Source organism: Babjeviella inositovora, assembly GCF_001661335.1.
Source record: "Babjeviella inositovora NRRL Y-12698 unplaced genomic scaffold BABINscaffold_9, whole genome shotgun sequence".
NCBI lineage: Eukaryota > Fungi > Ascomycota > Pichiomycetes > Serinales > Babjeviella > Babjeviella inositovora.
The window spans coordinates 236,963-260,657 of NW_017566846.1; the positions used below are offsets into that span (position 1 = coordinate 236,963).

The 23,695-nt window shown below is 48.3% G+C and overlaps 11 protein-coding genes across 11 annotated transcripts; 5 read left to right on the forward strand and 6 right to left on the reverse strand.

The window, feature by feature from the left end:
- Positions 1–98: 98 nt before the first annotated feature.
- Positions 99–695, reverse strand: BABINDRAFT_28034 (mitochondrial 54S ribosomal protein bL32m; the record flags this gene model as incomplete). The annotated part of the gene is made up of 1 exon (XM_019131417.1): positions 99–695. A coding segment is annotated over one exon (597 nt), but the record flags the coding sequence as incomplete, so codon positions are not given.
- Positions 696–1,592: 897 nt separating this feature from the next.
- On the reverse strand, positions 1,593–4,590 carry BABINDRAFT_8962 (uncharacterized protein; the record flags this gene model as incomplete). Its single annotated transcript, XM_019132889.1, has 2 exons — positions 1,593–2,997; positions 4,280–4,590. The coding sequence occupies 2 exons, from the start codon at positions 4,588–4,590 to the stop codon at positions 1,593–1,595; spliced, it is 1,716 nt and encodes a 571-aa protein (XP_018984047.1).
- Positions 4,591–5,276: 686 nt separating this feature from the next.
- On the forward strand, positions 5,277–6,365 carry TLG2 (Tlg2p; the record flags this gene model as incomplete). Its single annotated transcript, XM_019132890.1, has 1 exon — positions 5,277–6,365. One exon carries the CDS (start codon positions 5,277–5,279, stop codon positions 6,363–6,365), a length of 1,089 nt encoding a protein of 362 aa, XP_018984048.1.
- Positions 6,366–7,321: 956 nt separating this feature from the next.
- On the forward strand, positions 7,322–9,403 carry SRD1 (Srd1p). Its single transcript, XM_019129338.1, has one exon. It carries the CDS (start codon positions 7,626–7,628, stop codon positions 9,024–9,026), a length of 1,401 nt encoding a protein of 466 aa, XP_018984049.1. The 5' UTR covers positions 7,322–7,625; the 3' UTR covers positions 9,027–9,403.
- Positions 9,404–9,671: 268 nt separating this feature from the next.
- Positions 9,672–10,910, forward strand: CDC10 (septin). Its single transcript, XM_019129339.1, has one exon. It carries the CDS (start codon positions 9,679–9,681, stop codon positions 10,711–10,713), a length of 1,035 nt encoding a protein of 344 aa, XP_018984050.1. The 5' UTR covers positions 9,672–9,678; the 3' UTR covers positions 10,714–10,910.
- An 850-nt stretch (positions 10,911–11,760) lies between these two features.
- BABINDRAFT_162419 (glycosyltransferase family 8 protein) lies at positions 11,761–13,076 on the forward strand. Its single transcript, XM_019129340.1, has one exon. The coding sequence runs from the start codon at positions 11,887–11,889 to the stop codon at positions 12,949–12,951; it is 1,065 nt and encodes a 354-aa protein (XP_018984051.1). The 5' UTR covers positions 11,761–11,886; the 3' UTR covers positions 12,952–13,076.
- A 67-nt stretch (positions 13,077–13,143) lies between these two features.
- Positions 13,144–14,971, reverse strand: BABINDRAFT_152449 (uncharacterized protein). The gene has a single exon (XM_019127239.1). It carries the CDS (start codon positions 14,927–14,929, stop codon positions 13,337–13,339), a length of 1,593 nt encoding a protein of 530 aa, XP_018984052.1. The 5' UTR covers positions 14,930–14,971; the 3' UTR covers positions 13,144–13,336.
- A 1,288-nt stretch (positions 14,972–16,259) lies between these two features.
- Positions 16,260–16,664, reverse strand: BABINDRAFT_26892 (uncharacterized protein; the record flags this gene model as incomplete). The annotated part of the gene is made up of 1 exon (XM_019131393.1): positions 16,260–16,664. A coding segment is annotated over one exon (405 nt), but the record flags the coding sequence as incomplete, so codon positions are not given.
- A 758-nt stretch (positions 16,665–17,422) lies between these two features.
- On the reverse strand, positions 17,423–18,771 carry BABINDRAFT_162421 (fluoride transporter). Its single transcript, XM_019129341.1, has one exon. It carries the CDS (start codon positions 18,617–18,619, stop codon positions 17,513–17,515), a length of 1,107 nt encoding a protein of 368 aa, XP_018984054.1. The 5' UTR covers positions 18,620–18,771; the 3' UTR covers positions 17,423–17,512.
- A 352-nt stretch (positions 18,772–19,123) lies between these two features.
- Positions 19,124–20,033, forward strand: PDX3 (pyridoxamine-phosphate oxidase). Its single transcript, XM_019129342.1, has one exon. The coding sequence runs from the start codon at positions 19,128–19,130 to the stop codon at positions 19,839–19,841; it is 714 nt and encodes a 237-aa protein (XP_018984055.1). The 5' UTR covers positions 19,124–19,127; the 3' UTR covers positions 19,842–20,033.
- A 1,939-nt stretch (positions 20,034–21,972) lies between these two features.
- BABINDRAFT_8969 (uncharacterized protein) lies at positions 21,973–23,232 on the reverse strand (the record flags this gene model as incomplete). Its single annotated transcript, XM_019132891.1, has 1 exon — positions 21,973–23,232. The coding sequence occupies one exon, from the start codon at positions 23,230–23,232 to the stop codon at positions 21,973–21,975; it is 1,260 nt and encodes a 419-aa protein (XP_018984056.1).
- Between the last annotated feature and the right edge of the window lie 463 nt (positions 23,233–23,695).

Here is a 23,695-nt window from a genome sequence, read left to right on the forward strand (position 1 = left end):
CCTCCGGACCTCCCCTCCACTCTCCATATTCAAAACATTTAGATTATATCCAATCTATATACAGGTATGCTTGGCGAGCTCTATTTCAACTCCTGTCTCTTCTTAGGACTGACGGTTCTGTCGAACGGTAAGGTCTTGGAACGGGTCAAGATGTACTGCGGCTTCATTTCCTCCTTCAAAAAGTCGTCGTGCTTCAAGAACTTGCTCGGATATAAAATCTTCTTGTCGGTTGTATCCATTTCCAAGGTTTCGGGGGTCTTAGTAGGCGCCACACCGCCCTGGTCCTTCTTCAACATTGCTTTGATTTCGCCAAAACAGCTCATGCACAAGGTGTGCTGTCTCTTGAAGTTACCACATGCAGGGCATCTCCCCAACGAGTCCAAAAATTTGACGTGTTTGTCGCTTGGCGCCAATTGTCTTCTACGTCTTTTCATGTACGACGTCTTCTTCTTTGGCGCCGCAAGGAAGATCCCGTTGTCTATGTATATTGGCTTGTTGCCGGCCTGTCTCTGGGCAATCTGTTCTGCCAACCTTTCCAACGGGGTGGCCATGGAGAGCTCGGCATCGGCCTGGTGCTGCTTCTCGGTGATTTGCTGGGCAGTCTTCTTGCCGTTGATGGAAATCTCCAACTGGATGCCTGGTAAACGGGGCATCATACCGGCAAATCTACCAGAAAGCGCTGGGAGACCGCTCAAAGACGAGAGACCGGTTTTAAGCGCAAAGGACATGGTTCTTGTGATGGGTGGATCGGGTTGGCGAGACTGGAAGTTGTCAGTTTTTCAGCCGCTTTTTTTTTTCACTGGAGGTGATGGGGAGTGTGGTTGGTGCACGTATCACGTGACTGGATGTGGCACGACCCGGCTACGGGCTTGCCTGGGCAGAGTCTGCACACCAGCTTACAAGCTTAGATTTAATATCCGACAGTGTTTCTGCCGTCAATCAACAATTATCATGGGTATTTTGAGGTTACCAATGGTTATGGCATGATCTGGTAAAGCGAAACTGCTGACGCTTTGGAAGGAGAATGTTTAGGAAATTTACGAAAAGAGCACGTCAAGGTAGGCGTTGGGTTATACCAAATGCCCTGGCATACCTTGAGAATGGCGAATTATTGACGATAGAGATGGCGGGAGCTATGAATAAAAAAAGTTCGACAGGGGTGGAGAGTAAACCATATGGGGAAGGCCCTAATGGGTCTAGTCAATTATATGACTCGAGACTGACAGGCCAATGCATATACATACTTCTGTTGGAAGCAGAACAGTAGATTGGGGTCATTTCGAGATGAGCATTCCTCAATTTATTTTAGACATAATGGACTCTAAACAGACTCCTGTAACTGATTTTTGGAACAAGGATCACAAAACTGGAGCAAATAATTACTTTAAAACTATCGATGGCTCATAGATATCGGTGTTATCTTATGTAGGGTGTTTTCCGTAAGAGATCAGTCAGTATGCCACTTCCCTCCACGGTAGGTCAGCTTGGCACTGCCGATGTTAAACCGTATATAATCAAATATATACATGTAGCATTGAAAGGCTTACGACTGCCTGATTGAGCATATACCTAAATTCACAGAATAAAACACCTTAAACCATGGTGTAAGAAGGGAAGCATCTTCTCGACCAGCTATTCACCTTCCATTTGGTGATTCCTTGATGGGTCCCAATCAACATGTACGTGCCCTGCGGAGTATCCAACCAGTCCAACCCACAAATCTCGGTGTCAGAGTACTCATACGCGTCTCTGGCAATGGTATCCGGTAAGGCTAGCGGTGTTTGCTGGCTGGTTCTTTCATCGTCGGAGAGGACCTGGCCCTCTAAGTTAATGGCATTCTGGATCCAAGGATCATACGTGGCTGTGGACGCTCTTCTATAGATGCGTCCACCGTTACGGTTGTTGTGGACTGACGGATATCCTGTTGCACCTGGGGTAGCGGTCATACCGCTGCTATAGAATGGTGAGGGCTCGGTGGATGAGGGGATTGGGGAGGAGCCCGATGAGTTGGAGACGGTGAACGTCCCGTTCCCCATAAGGCTGAAGGCATATGCACTAGGCGTCGCGTTGGCCATCACGTAGTCGTAATCGTACAAAATAGGTTCATAGCCATGTCCTGATGCGCTTTCGGGGATCCCCACTTTATTGGCCATCGGCATGATAACCACCTGGTGATTCTGGAAGTTTCTCGTGTCGACCAAATGGACACGGCTAACGTGTTCGGAAATAATAAGCAAGTCATCATGCAGAGGACTGAACTTGGCCACCCTGAAAGCCCCCTCACCGTACTGGGCTCTCTTTCTGGAGGATAGCACCTCTTGCAAGGGTATATCCGTCTGCCTTACGTCGTAAATCAAATTCGTACCATCCTGGAAACAGCACGTGAACAACGTCCCCGATCGGTTGAAGCTCGTCGAAAATCCACAGTCCTGTCTGGTGGTGATTATCTTCTGTCCTTTTGTGGAGTTTCCCGTACCACTACCGAAAGCTTCCTGGTCTAAAAGTAGGATATCGCTCGAGTCCCCACAAGCCACCACCATTTTCTGGTCAGGCGACAACGACGAATGGTTCAAAGCTGATTTGAAGCGTTTGGAGCATGTCACCTTAATCTCACGGTTGCTGATGTCAACTCCATATAACCACTGATCGTTGTTGCAGACGTGTGAAATAAACTGGTTCGGAGAGCCGGCCAACGGATTCACCGACACCGAGTTGTTTATGAGAGACCCGATTGGAATCGTTTCCAGGATTTCTGAGTGTTGGTTATGCACGGAAAACAACCCTTTTCCGCTGTGGAGAGACCCGTGGCTGGCTAGACCCCCACTGACAAGCACACCATTAGCCTCTTTGAAGCATCTGGGGCCGTATTCTGTCTTAAAGACACTGGTCAGTTTGCGGGTGACTAAATTCAAGCTTTTGATGGTGTTGTCGGAGGAGTACAACACGTTCTGGCAGTTGACACTGGATGGTGTAACCAAGTCTCTCAACTGCCAATGTCTGGATGGTTAGGACCGGAAAGATGGAGAAATCTGAGGCATACTTACGTTACGGAAACCTTTGCCGGGTAGAATTTGGATTTTGTGTAGAGCAAGGGTGCGTGTCTTTGCAAGGTATTACCGTCGGTATGTGTGTCCGACCTTTATATCTGTTAGTAACTGAATATCATCATCATAAGTGATAAGAGTAGCTTCCTGGATCGACACATGACATGCATCATAGACAGGAAACAGTCCGATACACATACTGTAGAGTGGAGTCAATGGTCATTGTGTTGTTTTGTTTGTGGGTCGAGAGCAATATCAGGTACCAGTGAAGTGGACCACGATGTATTTATATCAGTGGTGCAGGACAGTGCAGTGTGACGTATAAAAAACCCATTCCAACTCTATCCCTGTTTCTTTTTCCGCAGCATTTGTGGCGTGTGAGTCGCCCGTAGCTTATCGCTTTCGCGGAAAATACGAGACATAGGCATGCTATCAAGGGCAGCACCGTGTAGATAGGGACGGACCTATTGCACCAATCCAGCAAAGATCCATTGAATTATAATGCAAACTTCCTGCTTTCTATTAATACGTGGGTCAAACCGTTAATGCAAAAGTATGGCTATAGGAATATGGTACTGTACATAATCAGCAGTCACTAATGTATGTTTGGTATAGATTGCTCTTGCATCTGATTGTTTCACGCCGTTGTCAACCACACTCCCTTAAAGCTCGGAGAAACATTCATTTTAGACACTACATTATATTCGCAATAAAATATAATATCTGTGATTGAATTTTGCTCATCCATACTTGTGTATCATCATCCCTTTACGACTCGGGGCCAGCCGCGCGATTATGCACCGCGATAAGATTCCCTTGTGCTAAAACTGCGGACCTCTTGCGCAGCTCTCACGTGACGCTTGCGGGGTTTGCCATAGAAGTATATGAAGGCTGCACATGTACCTGATAGATAACTTTGGCTAGGTGGAAGTTATGGGAAGAAAATACAAAGAGGAAGAGATTGAAAGTCTTTACGAGATATTTTACGACTTGGCGATGCCAACCAGCCCGGGTGATTTCCAGTGAATACCTAGCCAAAGTCATCTATCAGCTGGATGTATGGATCAGATACGTATGCAGCTAGAGGGGACCATCTTGATCCTGCAGATAATTTGAAATTAGCCCCATTGCACAGGATTTGCACAAGTGTCAATCACTTTCAGACAGGTGCGAAACCACTTTATGACGAGCCATTCACCTTCTATTTAGTAATTCCTTGATGGGTCCCGATTAACATGTACGTGCCCTGTGGGGTATCCAACCCATAAATCTTAATGTCCGGTAAGGCTTGTGGTAGTTGTTGGTTGGTTCTTTCATCGTCGGAGAGGACCTGGCTCTTTAAGCTAATGGCATTCTGGAGCCAAGAATCGTACGTGGCTGTGGACGCTCTTCTATAGATGTGTTTACCGTTATGGTTGTTGTGGGATAACGGAGATTCTGCAGCACTACTGTTGTAGAATGGTGACTGCTTGGTGGATAAGAGGACTGAGAATGTTCCGTTCTCCGTCAGGATATGGTCATATGCATTAGGTGTTTTATTGGTCATTACGTAGTTGTAATCGTACAAAATAGGTTTAAAATCATGTTCTGACACACTTTCGGGGATCCCCGCTTTATGTTTCTGATACCGCTACCGAAAGCTTTCAGGTCTAAAAGTAAGATCACGTTTGAGTCCCCGAAAGCCACCGCTATCCTCTAATCAGGTGATGGCGACAAATGGCTCAAAGCTGGTTCAAAGCTGGTTCAAAGCTGGTTCAAAGCGTTTGGAGCATGTCACCTTAATCTCACAGCTGCCGACGTCAAATCAAATTATAATACATACTTCCTGCCTTCTACTAATACGTGATTTAAACCGTTGATATAAAAGCATGGTTATAGGAATATGATACGGTAAATACCTAAAAGTTCGTATAATATCAATCAGGAATAGTGCCAAAGGCCCCTTCCACCCATCCGTATAATACCCTTTGGTTTGTAAATACACCTTTGAAATCACCTGCTCGAAAAATAGCCCTATGGTACAGACTCAGTAGTGCCATACCCGAAAACTCAGTAGTGCCATACCCGAAAACTCGGCAATGTTATAGCCGAGCCGCCACTCCTTAATAGATACGTACAGGACAAGTTTGCCGTTATCCACGTAACACTCCATTCTTTCACAAACACAGCTTTATCACAACCCGAAATAAAAGGCCAACCCAACAACTCAGCAAAGCACAATATACCCATATCATGTTTCGAGATAGAACAAACTTGTACATCTCGTACCGCCGCACCTTCCCTCACCATTCCAAGACCAAGTCGTCCCAAGTGGACAGATTCCGGTCAATCAACCGCGAGGAGGAGGGGTTGGGGCTTATGAACTACAGAGACGATGGAAATGACATGATTTTAGATGAATTCCAATCGCCGTTGCTTCCGCCAGCGTTTCACGATGTGGGCATGGAGATCGATGACTCTTTGAAGGCGATCGACCAACAGATAGCCAAGTTGAACTCCCTCTACAAGAAAAACCTCCTCCCGGGCTTCAATGACAGATCGCTGGACGAGGAGGAGATTGAAAAGTTAAACTACATGATCACACGAAAGTTCCAGATCTGCTACAAGTTGATCAAGAAGTTTGACTCGTTGAAAGAACACTTGACGGTGCAGAATGAGTTGGTCATGTTGGAAAACATGAAGAAGAACTATGCCATTAAGGTCCAGCTGACAACCTCTACGTTCCGAAAGTTGCAGAATAACTACATCAAGTTTCTCAAGGATGACGAGTTCGAAGAGCAGCCGTTGAACAAGAATAGCGATGCCATGCTCCAGGAGGAGGACGACGAGTTATCCTCAAAGACCATCGAAAACTACTCCAGACAGGCCCTAAATCAGTCTCAGTCTATGATGCAACAGCAGCAGGGGGTCAGTCAGAGCTTGATCCAACAGAGAGAACGTGAAATCAGCTCTATCGCGCAGGGTGTGCTCGAAGTGTCCACCATCTTCAGGGAGATGCAGAATATGGTGATTGACCAGGGAACAATTTTGGACAGAATCGACTACAACATGGCGAACGTAGTGCATGAGTTGAAGGGGGCTGACAGGGAGTTGGACAAGGCTACAACCTACCAGAAATCGACCCAGAAATGCAAGATCATTTTGTTGTTAGTTTTGCTCTGTTTCATGCTATTAATGATTGTCATTGTGAAACCGAAACACACAACCACCATCGTGGAGGGAGATAAATCCAAACCTCACGCCACCGCGACACCCACCCCCACGGAAGGAACAAAGGAGCTGAACCGTATTGGCGTAGATCCTGTTGGCCAATTGATATAGACATCGGTGGGGCAGAGACGGTATATTAATCTGTACCACGATGGATTATGTTTCTTTCCTACACGGTTTAATTTGCGGGCAGTATACCTATGCATTATGGTACAGTGTAGAACATAATCCACTTGACGGGGACTATCAGGTTGAAAGCACAGTCTTAGGTACACACTGCCAGGTGAAGGTCTAGTACTGACCTGTGAACCATCATCGGACTTTTTAAATCTGGTTTAACGGTGAGTTGACTATCGGACCTTTTTTTTTATCGAACTTAATAGAGGGTCGACCAAGCTAAAATACAATAGGCTAGGGTGCCAGGTGGTACACTACCCTAACTGTGGGTAGGTATATGACCTGCATCTGATAGCAGATCCCAGTTGGTGCATAAAATTGTGGAAGCCGTGTAGTCAACGTGGGTATTGCAATTTTCGCGACTACTGACACAGCCTCGTTTACGGACCGATGCAGGAATGGACACGAAGAGATCCCCTAAAACGGTCTGAATAATAAGTATTTATCTCTAGACCGGCAGATACACCAATAGGAAACACGCGAGACATAAAAACTTTTAGAAATATTTGACGGCAGTGTCGCAATCAGTGGCACCAAGTACAGCTCGCTATGCATGTAATTACACAGCCATACGGCGCTAGTGTGTTTTGACATTTCCCATACACCTGATATATTGTCCCTTGCATTCGTTTCTTGTCTGCTCTAGTATTCCCAAAGAGGCCGACCCAGACTCCCAGAAAGCATGGGCTGCACTTTAGCGCTTCCCATTCGGCACTACCATGTGTATGGTTGACATTTTTCCGTGCCCAGTAAATACCGCCGCTCATCCCCCCCATGAAATGCGCTATCTAGACACAGCTAATACCGTGTTTTAGCCTACATGACTACGCGAATCCCAATGCCTCACAGATTATGTATGGCTCATGCACCATTATTTCGCCGGCCACATTGCTTTGTGTGCATCTCCTGGACAAGACCAGTGAATTTTGGCTCCCATTTTGTTTAGATCCGTTGAATCATCTTTCCAACCCCAGAAAACATCGTACTTTTTTTTGTCCCGTCTCCCTAAGACACTTTATTCACCACGCTGAGACTCAATATAGCTTTCTTTTAACCCTTCTCAAGCATAGTTTGTGCTGCATATCGCTTTTTGTGTCCCCTCCGAACACAACTCTAAAACCAGACATCTGTGTGCCTCTTATATTGGCTCTCCTGCTCTCAGTTTAAACACTACATTAAAAGTTTTTGTCCAAGATGCCCAGATTTTTGGCACTTCTCGGGACGGTGTTCCAGATCGCCGCCCTCGTCTTCCTTATCCTTGCAACGCTTTCGTCTCCGGTCACAAGAACGTTTAGCCTTGCTAATGACAGTCAATTCACCTACGGTGTTTTCGGCTACTGCTCCGTCGCTACTTCGACCAATGCTGTTTCCTGCTCCAAGGCAGCAGCCTCGTACCGGCCGTCTCAATTGGGGACGACTTCTGACTGGCTCTTCAAGTCGGGGGCAAGAGACACCTTGGCCAAGATGTTAATTGTTACCCCAATCGCTGCTGGTATGACCTTATTTTCCATGTTATGGAACACTATTTGTGTGTTTTCTGGTGCCACCAAGGGTTCCGGGGCCTGGATTGTTGGTCTCATCCTTGCTGTTCTCGTTACTGTTTCGACCATCTTTGCCACCCTCGTCGTGGTATTTTTGTTCCATCCTCATTTGACCTGGAGTGGCTGGATTTTAATCGGATGCTCCGTGTTGAACATACTAGCCATTATTATCTTTGCCTTGTTTGCGTTCCCCCGTGAAGACGACAACGACAACGAGTCACTCGGAGACTTGACTCCACTTGGAAAGACAGAACCGGACTATGTGTTTTCCTCTGGCCCTGATACCGGCTATCAGGCTAATAACTTCCCGCCGCCAAAGCCATACCTGCCACTCTCGGGTGAGGCCAAGGAGGATGCATACGACGTTGACACCTCTAGGATGGACACCAACTCGACGTACGTTTCAAACAAATCTGTAGGTGGCAGCCAACATGCCGAAAAACCGGCCGTTCCAGCCACCGCCAGCGTCGATCACAGCGCCTACTCTCAGAGCGAAGCCCAGTTTGGGTTTTTGAACCACCCTGACCCACCTCTGCAGCCACCGGTTTCCAGAGGCTTAGACCAGTTCGGCGACTACAACGCGATTGGCACACCGACAAACGCAGTGGGTCTGTTTGAAGACGAGGAAAGAGATCATAGATTGCCAATCACCTCGCACACCACCGACTCTACTGATTCTGACTTTACCAGCATCTCACAGCGTGCCATTAACCCGCGCTACTACCGTGGTGGTCAGCAGGCTCCTCCTCAAATCCTCGAGCGGCCTGCCTATGGCTATCAGCCTCAACTGGCACCACCGCCAAATTTCCAGCAAGGCTATGGTCCTCCCCAGTCGCAGCAGTACTCGCGTACACAGCAGCAGTCACCGAGACACAAACAGCCGACAATCTCCGACGTTGTTCTTAACAACAACCCAGACTTCAACATCGGCGGTGTTACAGGGCGCAAGTCCAAACCGGCCCCTTTACTGCACCCTCAGAACAGGCAAAGGATGCGGGATAGCATTCCTGCCGCTTCCGCAATTTCAGACGGGCCGTACCGTTCGTTCAATTAGGCTCTAACGCTGTCTAGATTTCAACGTAGACTTTGGGGGGGATTCTGTTACTTTATTTTTATTTTCACGAGGCTCTGTGGAGTTTTTTTTTTCCTGCTTTTCTTTTTCTTTGTATCATACTTTCGCCGTCTGATAGACTTCATCTTCGGTCTGTTCTATACACTCTTGGTTTAATGTGAATTAGGATCTATCTCAATGCTAACGTAACTTATGCTAGGACCTGGGGAAAGTTTTCCGGGTTCACATGAATAAGGAAGGATGAATGGTCCTGAAATGGTTAACGTTTCGGGGTCCTGGCGACGGAGAATGCTGCGCGCTCCACTTAACATTGCCTGGAGTTGTAATATCCTGGCCAAAGATCTCCGTCGGGACTCACTATCCACCCTCCATCCTAATAGGTTAACACGGTATAATCCCCAAAATAAAAGCGAACATATATATCAGGATTAGCGCTCCATGACCTTTGTTCAGTCTCTCCGCACATCTCGCGGAGCCAGCTGGTCGGGCTCCGTACGTGCACCCACCGTTTCCTTTTGTGAGCGCTAGAACCCAAACAAACAGCTGTGCCTTGACGATTCACAGGCAAAAACGCGCCGTTTGACACATCACTTTATAGCTCTAGATTTCAAACTCAGATCACCATTGTGCCAACATGTCTGCTGCTGCCCACGACAATCACACACAGCCAAAGTCCTACGTCGGATTTGACACGATCACCTCGCAGATAGAGAGCCGTTTGCTCAAACGCGGGTTCCAGTTCAACATCATGGTTGTGGGCTACTCCGGGTTGGGGAAGTCCACCTTGATCAACAGTTTATTCAGCTCCCGCCTTGCCACGTCCAGTGGCCGCAAGAACACGTTCGATCCGATCGAAAAGACATGCGAAATCAAGGCCACGAGCCACTCTTTGATCGAGAACGGTGTCCGCTTGAACATCAACGTGATTGACACGCCCGGTTTCGGCGACCAGATCAACAACGACAAGTGCTGGGAGCCTATTGTCAAGTACATCAAGGAACAACACTCGCAGTATCTCAGAAAGGAGTTGACCGCGCAGCGTGAAAGACACATCCCAGACACCCGTGTGCACGCCGTGTTGTACTTCATCCAGCCAAACAACAAGGGCTTTAGGTCCTTGGACTTGGTGGCGTTAAAGAAGTTCAGCGAAATTGCCAACGTCATTCCGATCATCCCAAAGGCGGACTCCTTAACCCTCAATGAGCGTGCCGCGTTCAAAAAGGTCATCCAGGACGAGATCGTGCACCACAACCTCAACATCTACCCGTACGACTCCGAAGACTACGTGGATGAGGAGAGACAGATCAACGAAGACATCAAGGCATTGATGCCGTTTGCGGTTGTAGGCTCGGAACGAGAGATCACCATCAACGGCAAGACTGTGAGGGGCAGAAAGACCCGCTGGGGCGCCATAGACATTGAGGATGTGTCGCAGAGTGAATTTGTGTACTTGCGTGATTTCTTGACCAGAACCCACTTGCAGGATTTGATCGAGACAACGTCCTTGGTCCACTACGAGAGCTTCAGATCCAAACAGTTGATTGCCTTGAAGGAAAATGCCAGCGGCGCCCGTTCCTCCTCCCACATGGGCAATGCCGCCAATGGTACTGCCCCTACCGTGCCAGTGGCCCTGACTGCTGCAGGCACCACGTACCAACAGCCTGCTTAGGTCTAAAAGTTTATCTTTATTTCTCACATTTTTATCTCTAATTGTACGTTTCCTATCGATTGGTATTCATACGTGGGTAGGTTACAGAGCAGAGCTCACCCGGTGAACTGTCCTGAGGCTTCTGGTGCTAAAATCCATACTAGGCTTAATTTGTATAAATGCATTTTAATCATTGTATGGTTTACAGCCATGCACCCTACACAACTTTGCTAGACACTAAAAGTAGACTGTGAAACCCGTACAGAGAAATAAATTGCCTAATCCTAGATATCCGTGGGATATAGATGAAATGGTTGGATGTCTCAATTTAAATTCCTTGTACTCGGAGGTCGCACACTACTGGGTTTCTGAGGACGCACGCTCTGCACCGATCTACTAGTGTAATTCGCTGAATCCGACGAGGTTTGGCTCATAGGAGACCATAAACACACATTGAACCTTATCTGAAGCCAACACAGCATATACGTGCGGCGTGGAATGATGTCACATGCTATTTTTACAAACACCGTCAAACACGGTAAAACCATGTTATTTTCTCCACCAATTCCTAAATATTCCCATTGTGTTACATTGACTATCATAAGCTGCGATACTATGGTGCTGCAATGCCGCAATATTGTATACAAGGGCAGACTGCCGTTTGCGGCAGTGTCTCCACGTATGGAGATGTATGAAGACCCCGTCTAACCGTGCGGGTGTCACGCCGCGCGTCCTCCGAGCGGGGAAACACCCGCGGTATGGGCATAGTCCGACCATGACTGACACCGAATCATCAAATCACCAATCCAACAATGCATATCCCCAACAAAAGATTTACAATCGCATTACGATATTTTTCGCGTGGCATCGTTTTTGTCCATTATGGTCCTGCGCACCATGTCGGATAATAGCACACGCCTGCATCGTGACAGAAGCTAATTTTTCCGTCGCCGTGGATCTCCGTGCAAATCCCCACGGAGATGCACGCAGCAAGGCGCCAATCGGCGTGTCCCACACTGTGTGTGTGTTTTAGTCCGGTTGCTAGATTGAACAGTAGATAAGGCCCGAGGTAAACACTGCTGCTGATCCCAAGAGGCTTAATCGCAGCTCTGGTTTCCAACGTTAGCACCCCTCTATTTATTAACATTTTCCCCATACACCCGCGTAGTCGTTCCTACTTGAGCTTTATATCCAATGTCCGAAGCCTACGTAACCATCCTCACCAGCGATAACTACTTGCCTGGCGCCCTCGTGTTGGCGCGTTCTTTGAGAGAACTTGGCACCACGAAAAAGCTCGTGGTTCTAACCACCGACTTGTCTGACGCCTCCACCCGCTTCTTGGGCGAGGTTTACGATGAATTAATTGAGGTGGAGACCTTGGAGTCGTCTTTGTTTGAGCAGTTGCACGAATTGAACCGCCCGGAGCTCTTCCGGACCTACACCAAGATTGCCTTGTGGAAGTTGACCCAGTTCTCCAAGATTGTCTACTTAGACGCCGACTTGTTGCCCGTGCAGAATATTGACGAGTTGTTTGACATAGAATTGAGCCCTGAAACCAAGATTGCCGCTGCTCCCGACAGCGGGTGGCCGGATATTTTCAACTCTGGCTTGTTTGTCACCCTGCCAGACTTGAGCGTCTATTCTGGCTTGATCGACTTGAGCGAGGAGCCGAATGCCTCCTTCGACGGAGCGGATCAGGGCCTCTTTAACGAATACTTCCATTCTGGAGAAAACACCCCCAACCGGTGGCACAGATTGCCGTTTATCTACAACGTCACCCCGTCCTCTGGCTACCAGTACTCCCCCGCCTACAAACGTTTCCAGAAGGATATCAAGGCCGTGCACTTTATTGGGGTGAACAAACCATGGCTAACCCGTGATGGGTATGGTTTTGCCTCCAGCTTCCTTCCAGGCGGCGGTGGCTTCGACACCTTATTTGAAATCCACGCTAATTGGTGGAAGGTTTTCGACAGATTCTACCCTGGCGATAAGGCCGCGGTGATCTTTAACAATACCGATTTTGGCAAGGGTGAGGCCTGGTCGTTGAATGTCAAGAAAACCTCCAACTCCTGGGACACCGACCCGGAGCTGGCTGGAGCGCACAATTTTCCATCTCTGGCTACGACCCCCTCTCCGCTTTTCCCGTGGGAGCGTCGTGCGGGTGAAGACGCCCCAACGAGATTCTTTGCCGAAGAGAGCACCACGAATTCTCTTCTCCTGCAATTGAAGCAGACTCATATCACCGACACTAGCGGGTAGTGTCTGGTTTTGCTGGGGCTGAATCCTGTTTCTCGTTTGTCTACTTTCTATTGATTGGCGCTTATCGTTTTCTCGTTGCTACCCTTATATATTTTTTAATGGCATTGCTAATATTTTTTCGGTATCTTTGTTGTAACTGGTAATTCGATATACAATATGAATTACCAAGCGATATATAATACAAGAGGAAATTGGCCGAGGTAGGAGCTATCCGCGAGTATTGAATTAATAAATGATACATGCCCAGAGTTAAATCTCCTGCTTTCCAGTGTCTCTATAGTTTTCTCTTCTTAGTCCGTAAACTCTTAACCCATACGAAGCAACGCCTTGGCATTGCCTGTGGCAAAAAAAAATCTAGAATAAAGCAATAAAACTACCAGAAACCTCACGCTAAGATTGGCGCGCGCTTGCGGTTGCGTCTCTCCAAAATCGTGGCACCACTCAAACTCAAATCGAAGCCGCCTGGCACGTTCTGCTGCTGCTCGAGCGGAATGGTCATATTCATCGGCTCATCCTCATCCTCCTCAATCATCGAGTCCAACAAGGTCAGCCGCGGCACCTCCTCCTGCTCTCTATAGTAGGCAACCGAGATGTCGAACGCGTCCTTCATGGCTCTGGCGGACGGCGTGTTGGCGGTGACGGTATCGGCCATCAAATGTGCCAGCACCGCATTGCGTGCCTTCTCAGGCATCCGGAACAGCTGGAAGCCCTGCTTCCCCTGACACTTGATCCACGGGTCGTTTAACAAGTCCACGATCGTGTACCGCTGCGTCTTGTCCACACACAACAAGTTCTGCACGCATTGCTTGGCTTCGACGCTAATTTCGTCCCACCACGGACGAAGAAACTCGTACTCTCCCTTCAGCACCTTCTGCGTCAACTGGTCGATTCTCTCGTCGTAGAACGGCGGAAAGCCGCAGAGCAACGTGTACAACACACAGCCAAGCGCCCACATGTCCACTTCCATGGAGTACGTCTCGTCCTTGACAATTTCCGGCGCCGTGTAGCCAACCGTCCCGCAGGGAGTGCCGGTGTTGTCATACCAAACCTGCTTTGACAACCCAAAATCAGCAAGCTTCACTACCCCGATTCCACCGCCGCCCACCCCCGGCTCAAACTCACCCTCATCCACCTTTGTATACGGATCGTCCGACTTGCGCAACTTCGCAATCGGGTTCATCAGCGGCTTCACCGGAATCGGATAGAAAAGCAAGTTTTCTGGCTTTAAGTCGCGATGCACCACCCCGATGTTCTCGTGGAGATACTGCAACGCCTGAGCCACCTGAATAATCACGTGCCGCGCCAAATCTTCCGAAAAGTACGTATACTTGACAATCGGGCTGAAGATCTCGCCGCCCGGTACAAGCTCCTGGACGATGTAATAGTAGTCGTCCGCATCGATAAACGTAATAAACTTGACGATATTCGGGTGGTGCAACTGCCGCATGATCGTCACCTCCTTCAACACCGCCTGCTTCTGCGAGCGGTCCATCTGCTGCTTGTCGATGATCTTGATCGCTACCTCTGTCTGCAGGGCCAAGTCGAGCGCGCGGTACACTACCGAAAACGCTCCCTCGCCCATTCGTCCCAAGATCTGGTACTTGCCTTGCAACGCCGGGTACTTTGATTTATGCTGGCGGTCCTGGTTCTCCTCCTGAACGATGTGGGTTGCTACCGCTTGGTAGTTGTGTTCTTTCTCCTTAAACTCAATTGGGGAAAGGAGTGGCTCTGAGGAGACAGTCCCCAATGATCCCACCCGCGTGGCGTCGTCCATATGTGCCGAGTCCGTTTCGTGGACCGGCAGAGATGTCTTGTACGCGTCTTGCGCTGCAAACTCGGTGTGAAGCGGAATCCCGTTGGGGAAATTACCCATGGGATTCAGTGGGTGCGAAATGGCCACCGATGCCTGAGCCTTTCGATTGTTCAAGTCACCGGCCTGTTTCCCATGCCTGATATATGCCCTTAAATTGTCAAACATCTCTGGAGGGGGAGCTTGCGGAAAAGTATGTAAAGAGAAGAAGAAGGGTTTAAAATGAGGAGGGATGCAAAAGGGCAGCGTAAAAGTGCGGCGTAAAAGCGCAGCGTAAAGGCTCTGGCGTTCCACGACCCGAAAATGAACGCACTGCAACTGTCGCACGTTGTTTGGCGCTCTGCCGAACAGGCTAAAAAAATAAAATTACCGTTTAACCTGACGAAGTTCAGATAGTATAGATGCGCTTTTATTCTTTGCAGAACCAAAGTATGTCTCAGGGTAATGTAAGGCCGGTTTGATAGGCTTGAAGCTCATGCGAGCAACTATACTCAAGAGTGTGAGCAATGTCTGGTGGAATACAGGACATGTGCTGTGACTGAAGTCCGGAGAGCCCCGGTAGGATGGAACTGCCGTCATTTTAGTGGACTGATCCTTTCCCGCTTAAAATAAAATAAAATTTAGCTAGTTAGGTGCAGATACACCAGTTTGATGCACTGGTTAAAAGCGCATTGCTGGTCCGTGTTTGCTGTGTAAATGAGGGGTTTCCTTCTGCAGCACGCACATCCAATAGCGAGGGAGAGCTCAGACGCAATCTAAATCTACATATGGATGATTGGATTCTTTCGGCGGCACTAATCAGGGTTCTAATTCACGTGGAAGAGAGTAAGGCTGGGGATTAAATATTTCTAAAGCACACCACAACTATGTGTTATTCGGATTGGCCAGCTGGCGTAAAGATAGCTCAAACTTACTTTCAGTTTACAGCGAGTTACTTACGTAGGGCCGGTATCCAGTTTGTTGGCGCACCCTAGATTGAAATGTCCGGATCTAGAACACATTGCTAATCTCTGCATAATCTATCTGGCATGATTCATGGCAAAAGGCTTGTAAAATTAGAGACTGCGATATCATTGTAATTTGTAACGGAAGAACCGGTATCTCGCTTTTGCCCCTTTTATTTACACGATTAATGATCTAATTGATAGTTTTTGAAGGCTAAACCCTGGAATTACATAATGGTACATCTCCCCTTCCTATCAGATCTGGATCGTCCCCTACGCCGAGCACTCCCTGGTCTTGGCCTTTCAACCGTTGGGGGGGCCTCTGGAGCCTTTAGTGGCCTTGGTAAGGTGCTTCGTTGCAGCCTCGTCGTGGTCTGTTTTTTTATCCGTAAAGGCTTTGTGGGTGAAATCAGTCCGACATCGCAAGCCATTCCCATGGAAACAATTCTTCGAAATGTAGGAAAAAGCTTCTCCAAGTTTTGCGAAACGCAACACTCGAAGTAGATTGGTCTCGGCAATAATAGATCCGAAAGCTGGCAGGCCTCGGTTCTGGCGATTCTATTTTCGTCCCCCCTGATGTCCGTTTTCAACCCCACCAACACTACGGGAACACCGGGACTGTATATATCTAATTCTAGCTTCCAGCGTCGGATAACGCTTTCAAAGCTGGTGCGATCGTTTACGTCGAAACAAATAATAGCCACATCTGCCTCTGTGTACCCCAACGGGCGCAAGCGGTCAAAAGATTCGTGCCCTGGAAAGTCCCAGAGAACCAACTGAACGGTTTCACCGGGGGACACTGATACGTCCTGTTCGTGAATCTGAATGGTTTGGTGGATCTTTTGCGCCCTGCAGGTTTTGGTCGCCATACTAGAGAGGAACCCGGTGACAAATGTTGATTTCCCACAGTTTTCGTCTCCAACAACTACAATATTTACTTTTGCAGCAGGTGTAGGTATGCTAGCAGCTATAGGACCAAGACAAGCAGGGCTGGGATGCAGAACCTTCGTATTTGGTCTGCGTAGAATAGAGGAATATTCATTTAGAGCAGCTCTAGGGCATGCTTTAGACCACTGAGGGTCGTAGCTCTCAATCGGAGGGATACTTGACATGAGTGAAGCAGCTCTTAACCGGTGACAGTTTTCCATTCGGGCCTGGTATCTACGTGGTGATAATCTCCCCATGTTGGTTTGTCCCGGTGGTTGTGAATACTGTGAGCTGTGGGAGGGTGGTCTGTGTCTAAGGGGTGACGAGATTGAGTTGGCAGTGTATGCTCGTTGCTGAATAATGGGGAGAAGAGGTGTTTTATATGACTTATTGGGGGGTATTACCGGTAAAGGGTTCATAAGGGATGGTTGTAGCCGGACCAGCTTCCCTCTAGATTCCGTGGCATTGCGAGAAAGAGGGATGGGTGGGTGAGAGTTGGACCTCAACGGGAGGGTATTCTCATTCATCAGAATATCTGAGGAAGCTATTCCCGTATGCAGAGGTGTAGGCAACTCGTAGTCTAGATAAAGCTTTGTCCGTACCCACCGAATATGACAAATAAAGGAGGAACTGCAGATTTATCTGTGAAAATTCAGGAATGCTTATACGCTTTTTTTTTCAGTTAGTAATGGTTGGCCCGAAAGCTGGCCCAAGGTGCGGTTCTGTGGATGCATATGCACGTGTATGCATCTAGGTTGCCTGGCGGACGGTCATAGCTTACAACGGTGAATTCCTGAGGTTCAAATTCTGGAATTATAAAGAAATAACATTGAAAACAAAGACTAAAAAAACAGAAGCGGCAGTTTGGTTGTGGGGAAGTCTACGTAGCACATATGGTTTCCAGTAGACCCACCTTCCAGGAGTAACTACCCAAAATCGCAACCAACAAAGCAAACGAAACCATCACACTGATAGCCCCATACATATACGAGTACCCCATTCCTCTGCCATCAGGAAACATTCTCGATATCAAACACAACTCCATAATGAACGTACTAATGGTGCTCAAAGTTCCGCAAAACCCGTCCGCAAAGCCGGTTAGGACCTGACATTGTATAACCTTTGTTACTAGTCTTCCACTGTGTGAAGGTGACTTTCCACGGTTAAGAAGGGTGACAATATTTAGCACCACCACGGCGAGAGTGTTGGCAGCAAACGTTCCAAGCGGAAACTGAGGCACTATCAGGTTCAAATACTGCGCCAAATTATACCGGAGAAAGCATGCAAAGGGGGAGAACAAGCAGCTGAAGAGCCATGCCCTCCACTGTGGAAGCACTATTGTAAGCACCAACACGGCAACGTAGGATACTACTCCCATAGCGGCACACCCGAGCTCAACAAACCTGTACAACGTGGGGGTAAGAGAGTAACGCTTTTCCACCACGTTGTTCATAAAGTGTTTTCCCAAGTTTAGGCCGGCCATGGATACGGCTAGTTGGGTGATGATCACCGAAAAAAACTCCATGATGCCGTAGCCGCCACGATTAGGAAAGTGGAATGTTTTGCCGTTTGTCAAGTTGGCTGCTTGATAAAACACTTGGAGAAGGAGAGTAGAGAATGACGATAGGGTACCACAAAAGCCGGTGGTCACGCCCGTGTACATTGGCAACTTTGCTTTGGAGGCGGCGCCCGTGCTACGTAACACACGAGCCCAAAATCCCTCGTTGGAGGAGAAGCCAAACGCTCCCATAACAAAACAGGAGGCAAAATTCGCCCAGATGACACCGCCGACATAGTTTCCGTTGTATGTGGTTAAATCAGTGAGTCCCACGCGGGCCAAAACCCCAACAATGCTGAAAAATGTAAAGATTAAGTAGAGGCGGAACGTTTGGTAGGTCACGCTGTGTAATGGTTTTGGAAGAACTCCCTTGGGAGACTCTTCATTCACTGACAGGTATTCATCAGGGTCAGCTTGATGGGCTGACATGGTCCGCTTGTGCTATAAATGAGAGAGAGATAAACGTTTGGAAAAAGAAATATAAGTTTGCAGTCCTGTATACACCTGATGTGGCAGGACACTTTGAGAATCGGCAAGGATTAAGCCTAGAATATACAGCCGACAAACAGATTATGTATAGAGTTACTCGACTTCCAACCTCTTTATCTCAGATCGTAATATTCATATTATATATATAAAAAAAACTGGCAACATTTTCGATCTTGAGCCGTTTTCTAATCCGCAGTGGACACGGAGGAATTTCCCCGCGGATCCATGCATCAAAATCTCGAGGATTATGAGCTGATTATTGTTAGTCATAATTTTCCACGCCGCATCTCCAAACCACACACTACGTTAAGTCCCCTCGAAGCCACCATTCCTTTCATCTTCCGATTAGACCTATTTTTCGCCTTTAGCATACATCAACTACATGCTCAGAGCTGTTAGATTCTCACTTATTAGACCCTCGCTTGCCCTCCGATTCCACACGCGCACCATGTCCTCCGAAGCCTTTAACAGCGACTTGAAACAAAAGCAAGACGACGATGAACCTATCATCTTTGCGCCAAAGACCTACCAGTACGACATTTACTCTCTCGACGTGTCTGATGTCAACCCAGACCCGTTCGAACAGTTTCACAAGTGGTTTGACGAGGCCACGCGCTCCACCGAGCCGATTCCGGAGTCGGTCAATTTTGCCACCTGTGAGTTACCTTCCGGGAGAGTCTCCAACCGTACGGTGTTGCTCAAGGAGTTGGATCACCGCGGTTTCATCATCTACTCCAACTGGGACTCTTCCAAGAAGGCCCAGGACATCAACTCTAACCCCCACGCCGCCATGACCTTTTTCTGGAAGTTGAGTCAGAGACAGGTGAGGGTTGAGGGCCGCACCGAGTTTGTTTCCGCCGAAACATCCCAGAGGTACTTTAACACCAGGCCGCGCGGCTCCAAGGTTGGCGCCTGGACCTCCCCACAATCCCAGGTTATTTCCGGGAGAGAAGAATTGAACGAGTTGTACAAGGAAAGCAGTATTAAGTTCAAGGATTTGAGGGACCACGAAATTCCATGCCCGCAGTTCTGGGGAGGCGTGCGAGTGGTTCCGCTCGAGATTGAATTCTGGCAAGGTAGACCAAGCAGGTTGCACGACCGAATCGTCTTCAGACGGGCATCCGAGAACGACGCATGGAAGGTTGTTAGAATCGCCCCATAGGTGTAAGCGTTATTCCTTACACTAGTCTAGAGTTTTATGTAAATAGAATACGATAAACAAAGATTGGGTATATATAAAAAGGTTATTGAGGGGGTTAGTAGTACTTTATGGAAGGCTGGATTTATACATACCGTTAGAGTTTCTCGTTAATCAAAGTCGAGTCAAGCCGCTGTCTGTCAGGGTTGGCCATCTCCTCATAGATTTAATGAAACCATATTCACGGGAACGTCAATAGTGCACATACCCCAACAACACTCTCAACTATCAGCTATACCATAATCCAGCTCGGGGAGGGTCAAACGTAAAAAGTACATTGAGCTCCCTGAAGAAGAGACATACGTTCATGGTTCACACCAGAACCCTGGCTGTGTAAAGCCAGTTGAATAAAACGTATTGGATCGTCTGCGTTAAATATAGCGTGATATTTGCAAAGGCCCTCCTCCTCACTAGGAGCAAACGGAATGGTCTCGGATGATCGTGGAGAAATGAGTTAAAGTAGGCGCTCTAAGGAATGGCTCACCGTTCCCGCTATGCCCTTTCTAATCGCCTCTAGCGAGGCTTTGGAGTCATTCATGTGCTATGACGTATAGAACCCCGGAACTGATGGGCTAGAATCTGAGTTAGAGAAATAAGTGATTGGCAAGACGTGGTATTATGGATACAGGCAATTTCCAAACAGAAACAAGGATTCCGCGGGGATCAGCGGAGGAAAAGCCATGGCATCCAAGAGGAGATAGAGACATCCAGAGTTATGTAGTAAACCGTTTTCAACTGAAATGAGTCGTTTTCAATGTAGTTACTAATGGGTATACGTCATAGAGTAGCAGACGGGCTGAAAATAACTCACTTGGGTAAAAAGGCACACCGCCGCTTCTCTCTGTAACCATTGAGCTGAATTCTTAGATAGTTTAAGGTAACCTCACGGGATTGGATTCGTTAGTGAAGTCAGGGGTGTCCAAAATAGCTTTGCAAGATGGGATGGACCAGGAGAGAGGAGAAAAGGGGAGTTGCTGCTATTTAGCTAACGATCACAGGAATAGACAAAGAAATCCATGGTTATTTTAGTAGAGCCTAAACACGAAATGGTTGAGCCAGCAGGGGTAACGGATTAAACGCATTGGGTATACCAAATTTGCAAAATCAGCCAAACACAGTGCAAAGCTCCTAGAGTAGCGTGTTGATAGACCCAAACAAGGACGAACGTTGGTATATCCCGTTCACTCCACATCCGTCTTTTCTCCGGCTTCCCAAGACCCAAATCAGACTCCAGTTTGCCTGGGCTATATTCCACACAATACCTGATCTCATGCACGAGTTCAAATCCGTCATCAGCGATTAAACCTCGTTGATAAAAAAAAGTGGAAAAGTGTCTGGATGGGGGTGTGATCGCGCCCTCTTGCGCAAAGCTCGTGAGTAAATTCAGGAGAGCGGTGTGAGGACGGTACCGAATCTGTTGACAGGCGTTTAAAGTAATGATGTCTCTATCTTCCTCTTGGTTCTTGGTATTCGCTCGCCGATCCAGTGTTCCCATCACTGCTTCGCATTGAAACACCTGTATCAAACCGCACTGGGATAAAAGCCCAAGTGTGGTCATACACCGAGCATTTCCCTTACCTTCCAGCTTCAGATCCCAGTTAGTAATCACCACATCGGTCCAACGTCAGTCATTGCAATTCGCGCCGATCCATGCTTTCATCGGCAAGTTGCAAGGCCAGGGGGATCAGTGATCCAGGGTTAGTATTAAAAAAATGAGGGACAATACAGCCGGCTTTGAGCTCTTTTTCTCTAATAGACTTAGGGACCTTTGTTCAATGAGATACTCGTGATGGAAAGATCATGGGAAAGACGAAAGATAAGCGCGGGCCGTATATACCAAGGGACTGCACCTAACTTTACGCGTAGAATTCAGCAAGCGCGTACGCGTTCGGTCTGGCGCGTCCCCGCCAAACAAACAATTCCAATGCGACAGACAAAGCATTATCCACATACTGATCTAAGCATGCCAGCATAAAGACCAACATGGAAGGAATCAAATAAAACGCAGTAGTGCCGTACCAGAACGTCTGACCTTACGTCCGAATAACAATTCAACTATCAATAGCATCTATTTTAAAATCTATTACAATTGGTCCTACAACTTGTGCTGTCTGTTAAAATGCACCACAACCTCGTTGATCGCCTGGGCAACTCTCTTGACGTTCCCCTCGTTCAACCCGGCCACAGACGCCCTCCCGGAGCTGACCATGTAGACACCGTGGGTCTCCTCCAACCGCTGGACTTCCCGGGCGCTCAACCCGGTGAAGGAAAACATCCCCTGCTGCTCGACAATGTGGTCCCACTTTCCCGGCGTCTGCAACACCTCCAACTCAGCCTTCAAGGCGCGGCGCATGGTGGAGATGCGGCTCGACATCGTCACCAAGTCCTTCTCCCATTGGACGTACAACTCAGGGGTGTTCAACACGGTCGCCACAACCTTGGCACCATAGGCTGGAGGATTAGAAAGCTCGCTTCTGATAATCTTCTGCAAGTTAGTTGAAATAGCCGCGTTCAAGTCTTTGTTGAATTTTGGGGTAATGGCATGGATCACACCCGCTCTCTCGCCGTACATACCCACGTTCTTAGCGAAAGACTGGCAGATGAGAATGGTGGAGTCCTGGGGCTGGGTAGCCACGGCATGGCGCACGGCCCAGGCATCCGCCTCAAGCGACCCAGAGGCAAACCCCTGATAGGCAGAGTCAAAGAGCGGCAAGTGGCCCTTGGCGTAGATGCTGGAGATTATCTGCTTCCATTGCGCCTGCGTAGGGTCCAACCCGGTTGGGTTGTGCGCACAGGCATGCAAGAGGAAGATGGAGCCTCTAGGGGCGGCTGTGATGGTGGCCAAGTAGCCCTCCAAGTCCAAAGACTTTGTGGCGTCGTTCCAGTAGGGGTAGAACGCCGTTTGGATGCCGGCGGACTCAAAGATCTGGATGTGGTTCGCCCAAGTTGGCTTGGAAATATAGACAGTCGGGGCCGCGTCAGAGCCGGTGTAGAACTGCTTCAAGAAAGAGGCGGCCACGTGGAGCGCGCCGGTACCAGATAACGACTGGATGGAGACGATGCGGTTGTCCTGGATGACGGGAGAGCTGTTGCCCAAGATGACCCTAGCGGCGGCAGAGGTGAAGGGCTCAAACCCGGAAATGGATAAGTACTCGTGGTTGTAGGTGGGATCCGCGTGCAACTTCTTTTCGGCCAATCTGACCGACGGTAAGATCCATGGCTTGCCCTGGTTGTCACGGTAGGCGCCAATCCCCAAATCGACCTTGTTGGCTCTGGTGTCCGCCTTGAAGCGTGCCGAGAGACCAAACAACGGGTCCGGTGGTAAAATAGTGAGGTTGGCAAAAGCAGAAGACATGAGTGTGGTTTATCTGTGGAGAAAGGGCAGGCAGCGGCGAGAAAGGAAGAGGGCGGGTATTTATATCCTTTCGCTGGCATGTGCAAATCGGTGCGTTCGCGGCGCATATCTGATGTGGGGTAGGAGCCTTAGCAAGGCTCGTTGTTAGTCAGAGTGTGTCACACGCCATACCGGGGAATAACGGAACACTAAGGTATGAGGCAGGTGCCGACATCCGAACGCCGAGGTCACATGGTGAACCGATGCCAGACGGGTCGATCTAGATACAGCTTGTTCATATTTAATTGTCCGTCTAAGCAATTATATTGAATACCATACACGAGATTTTCATACACGAGATTTTTATACACGAGACTTTTTGATCTTGTGGATGGCTCTGGTTATGCCATGTTTATGCCGTTATATTTTGTAACTTCCCGGGCCTGCTACATGTTATGTCACCCTAAACCCGTTGCTCATGACA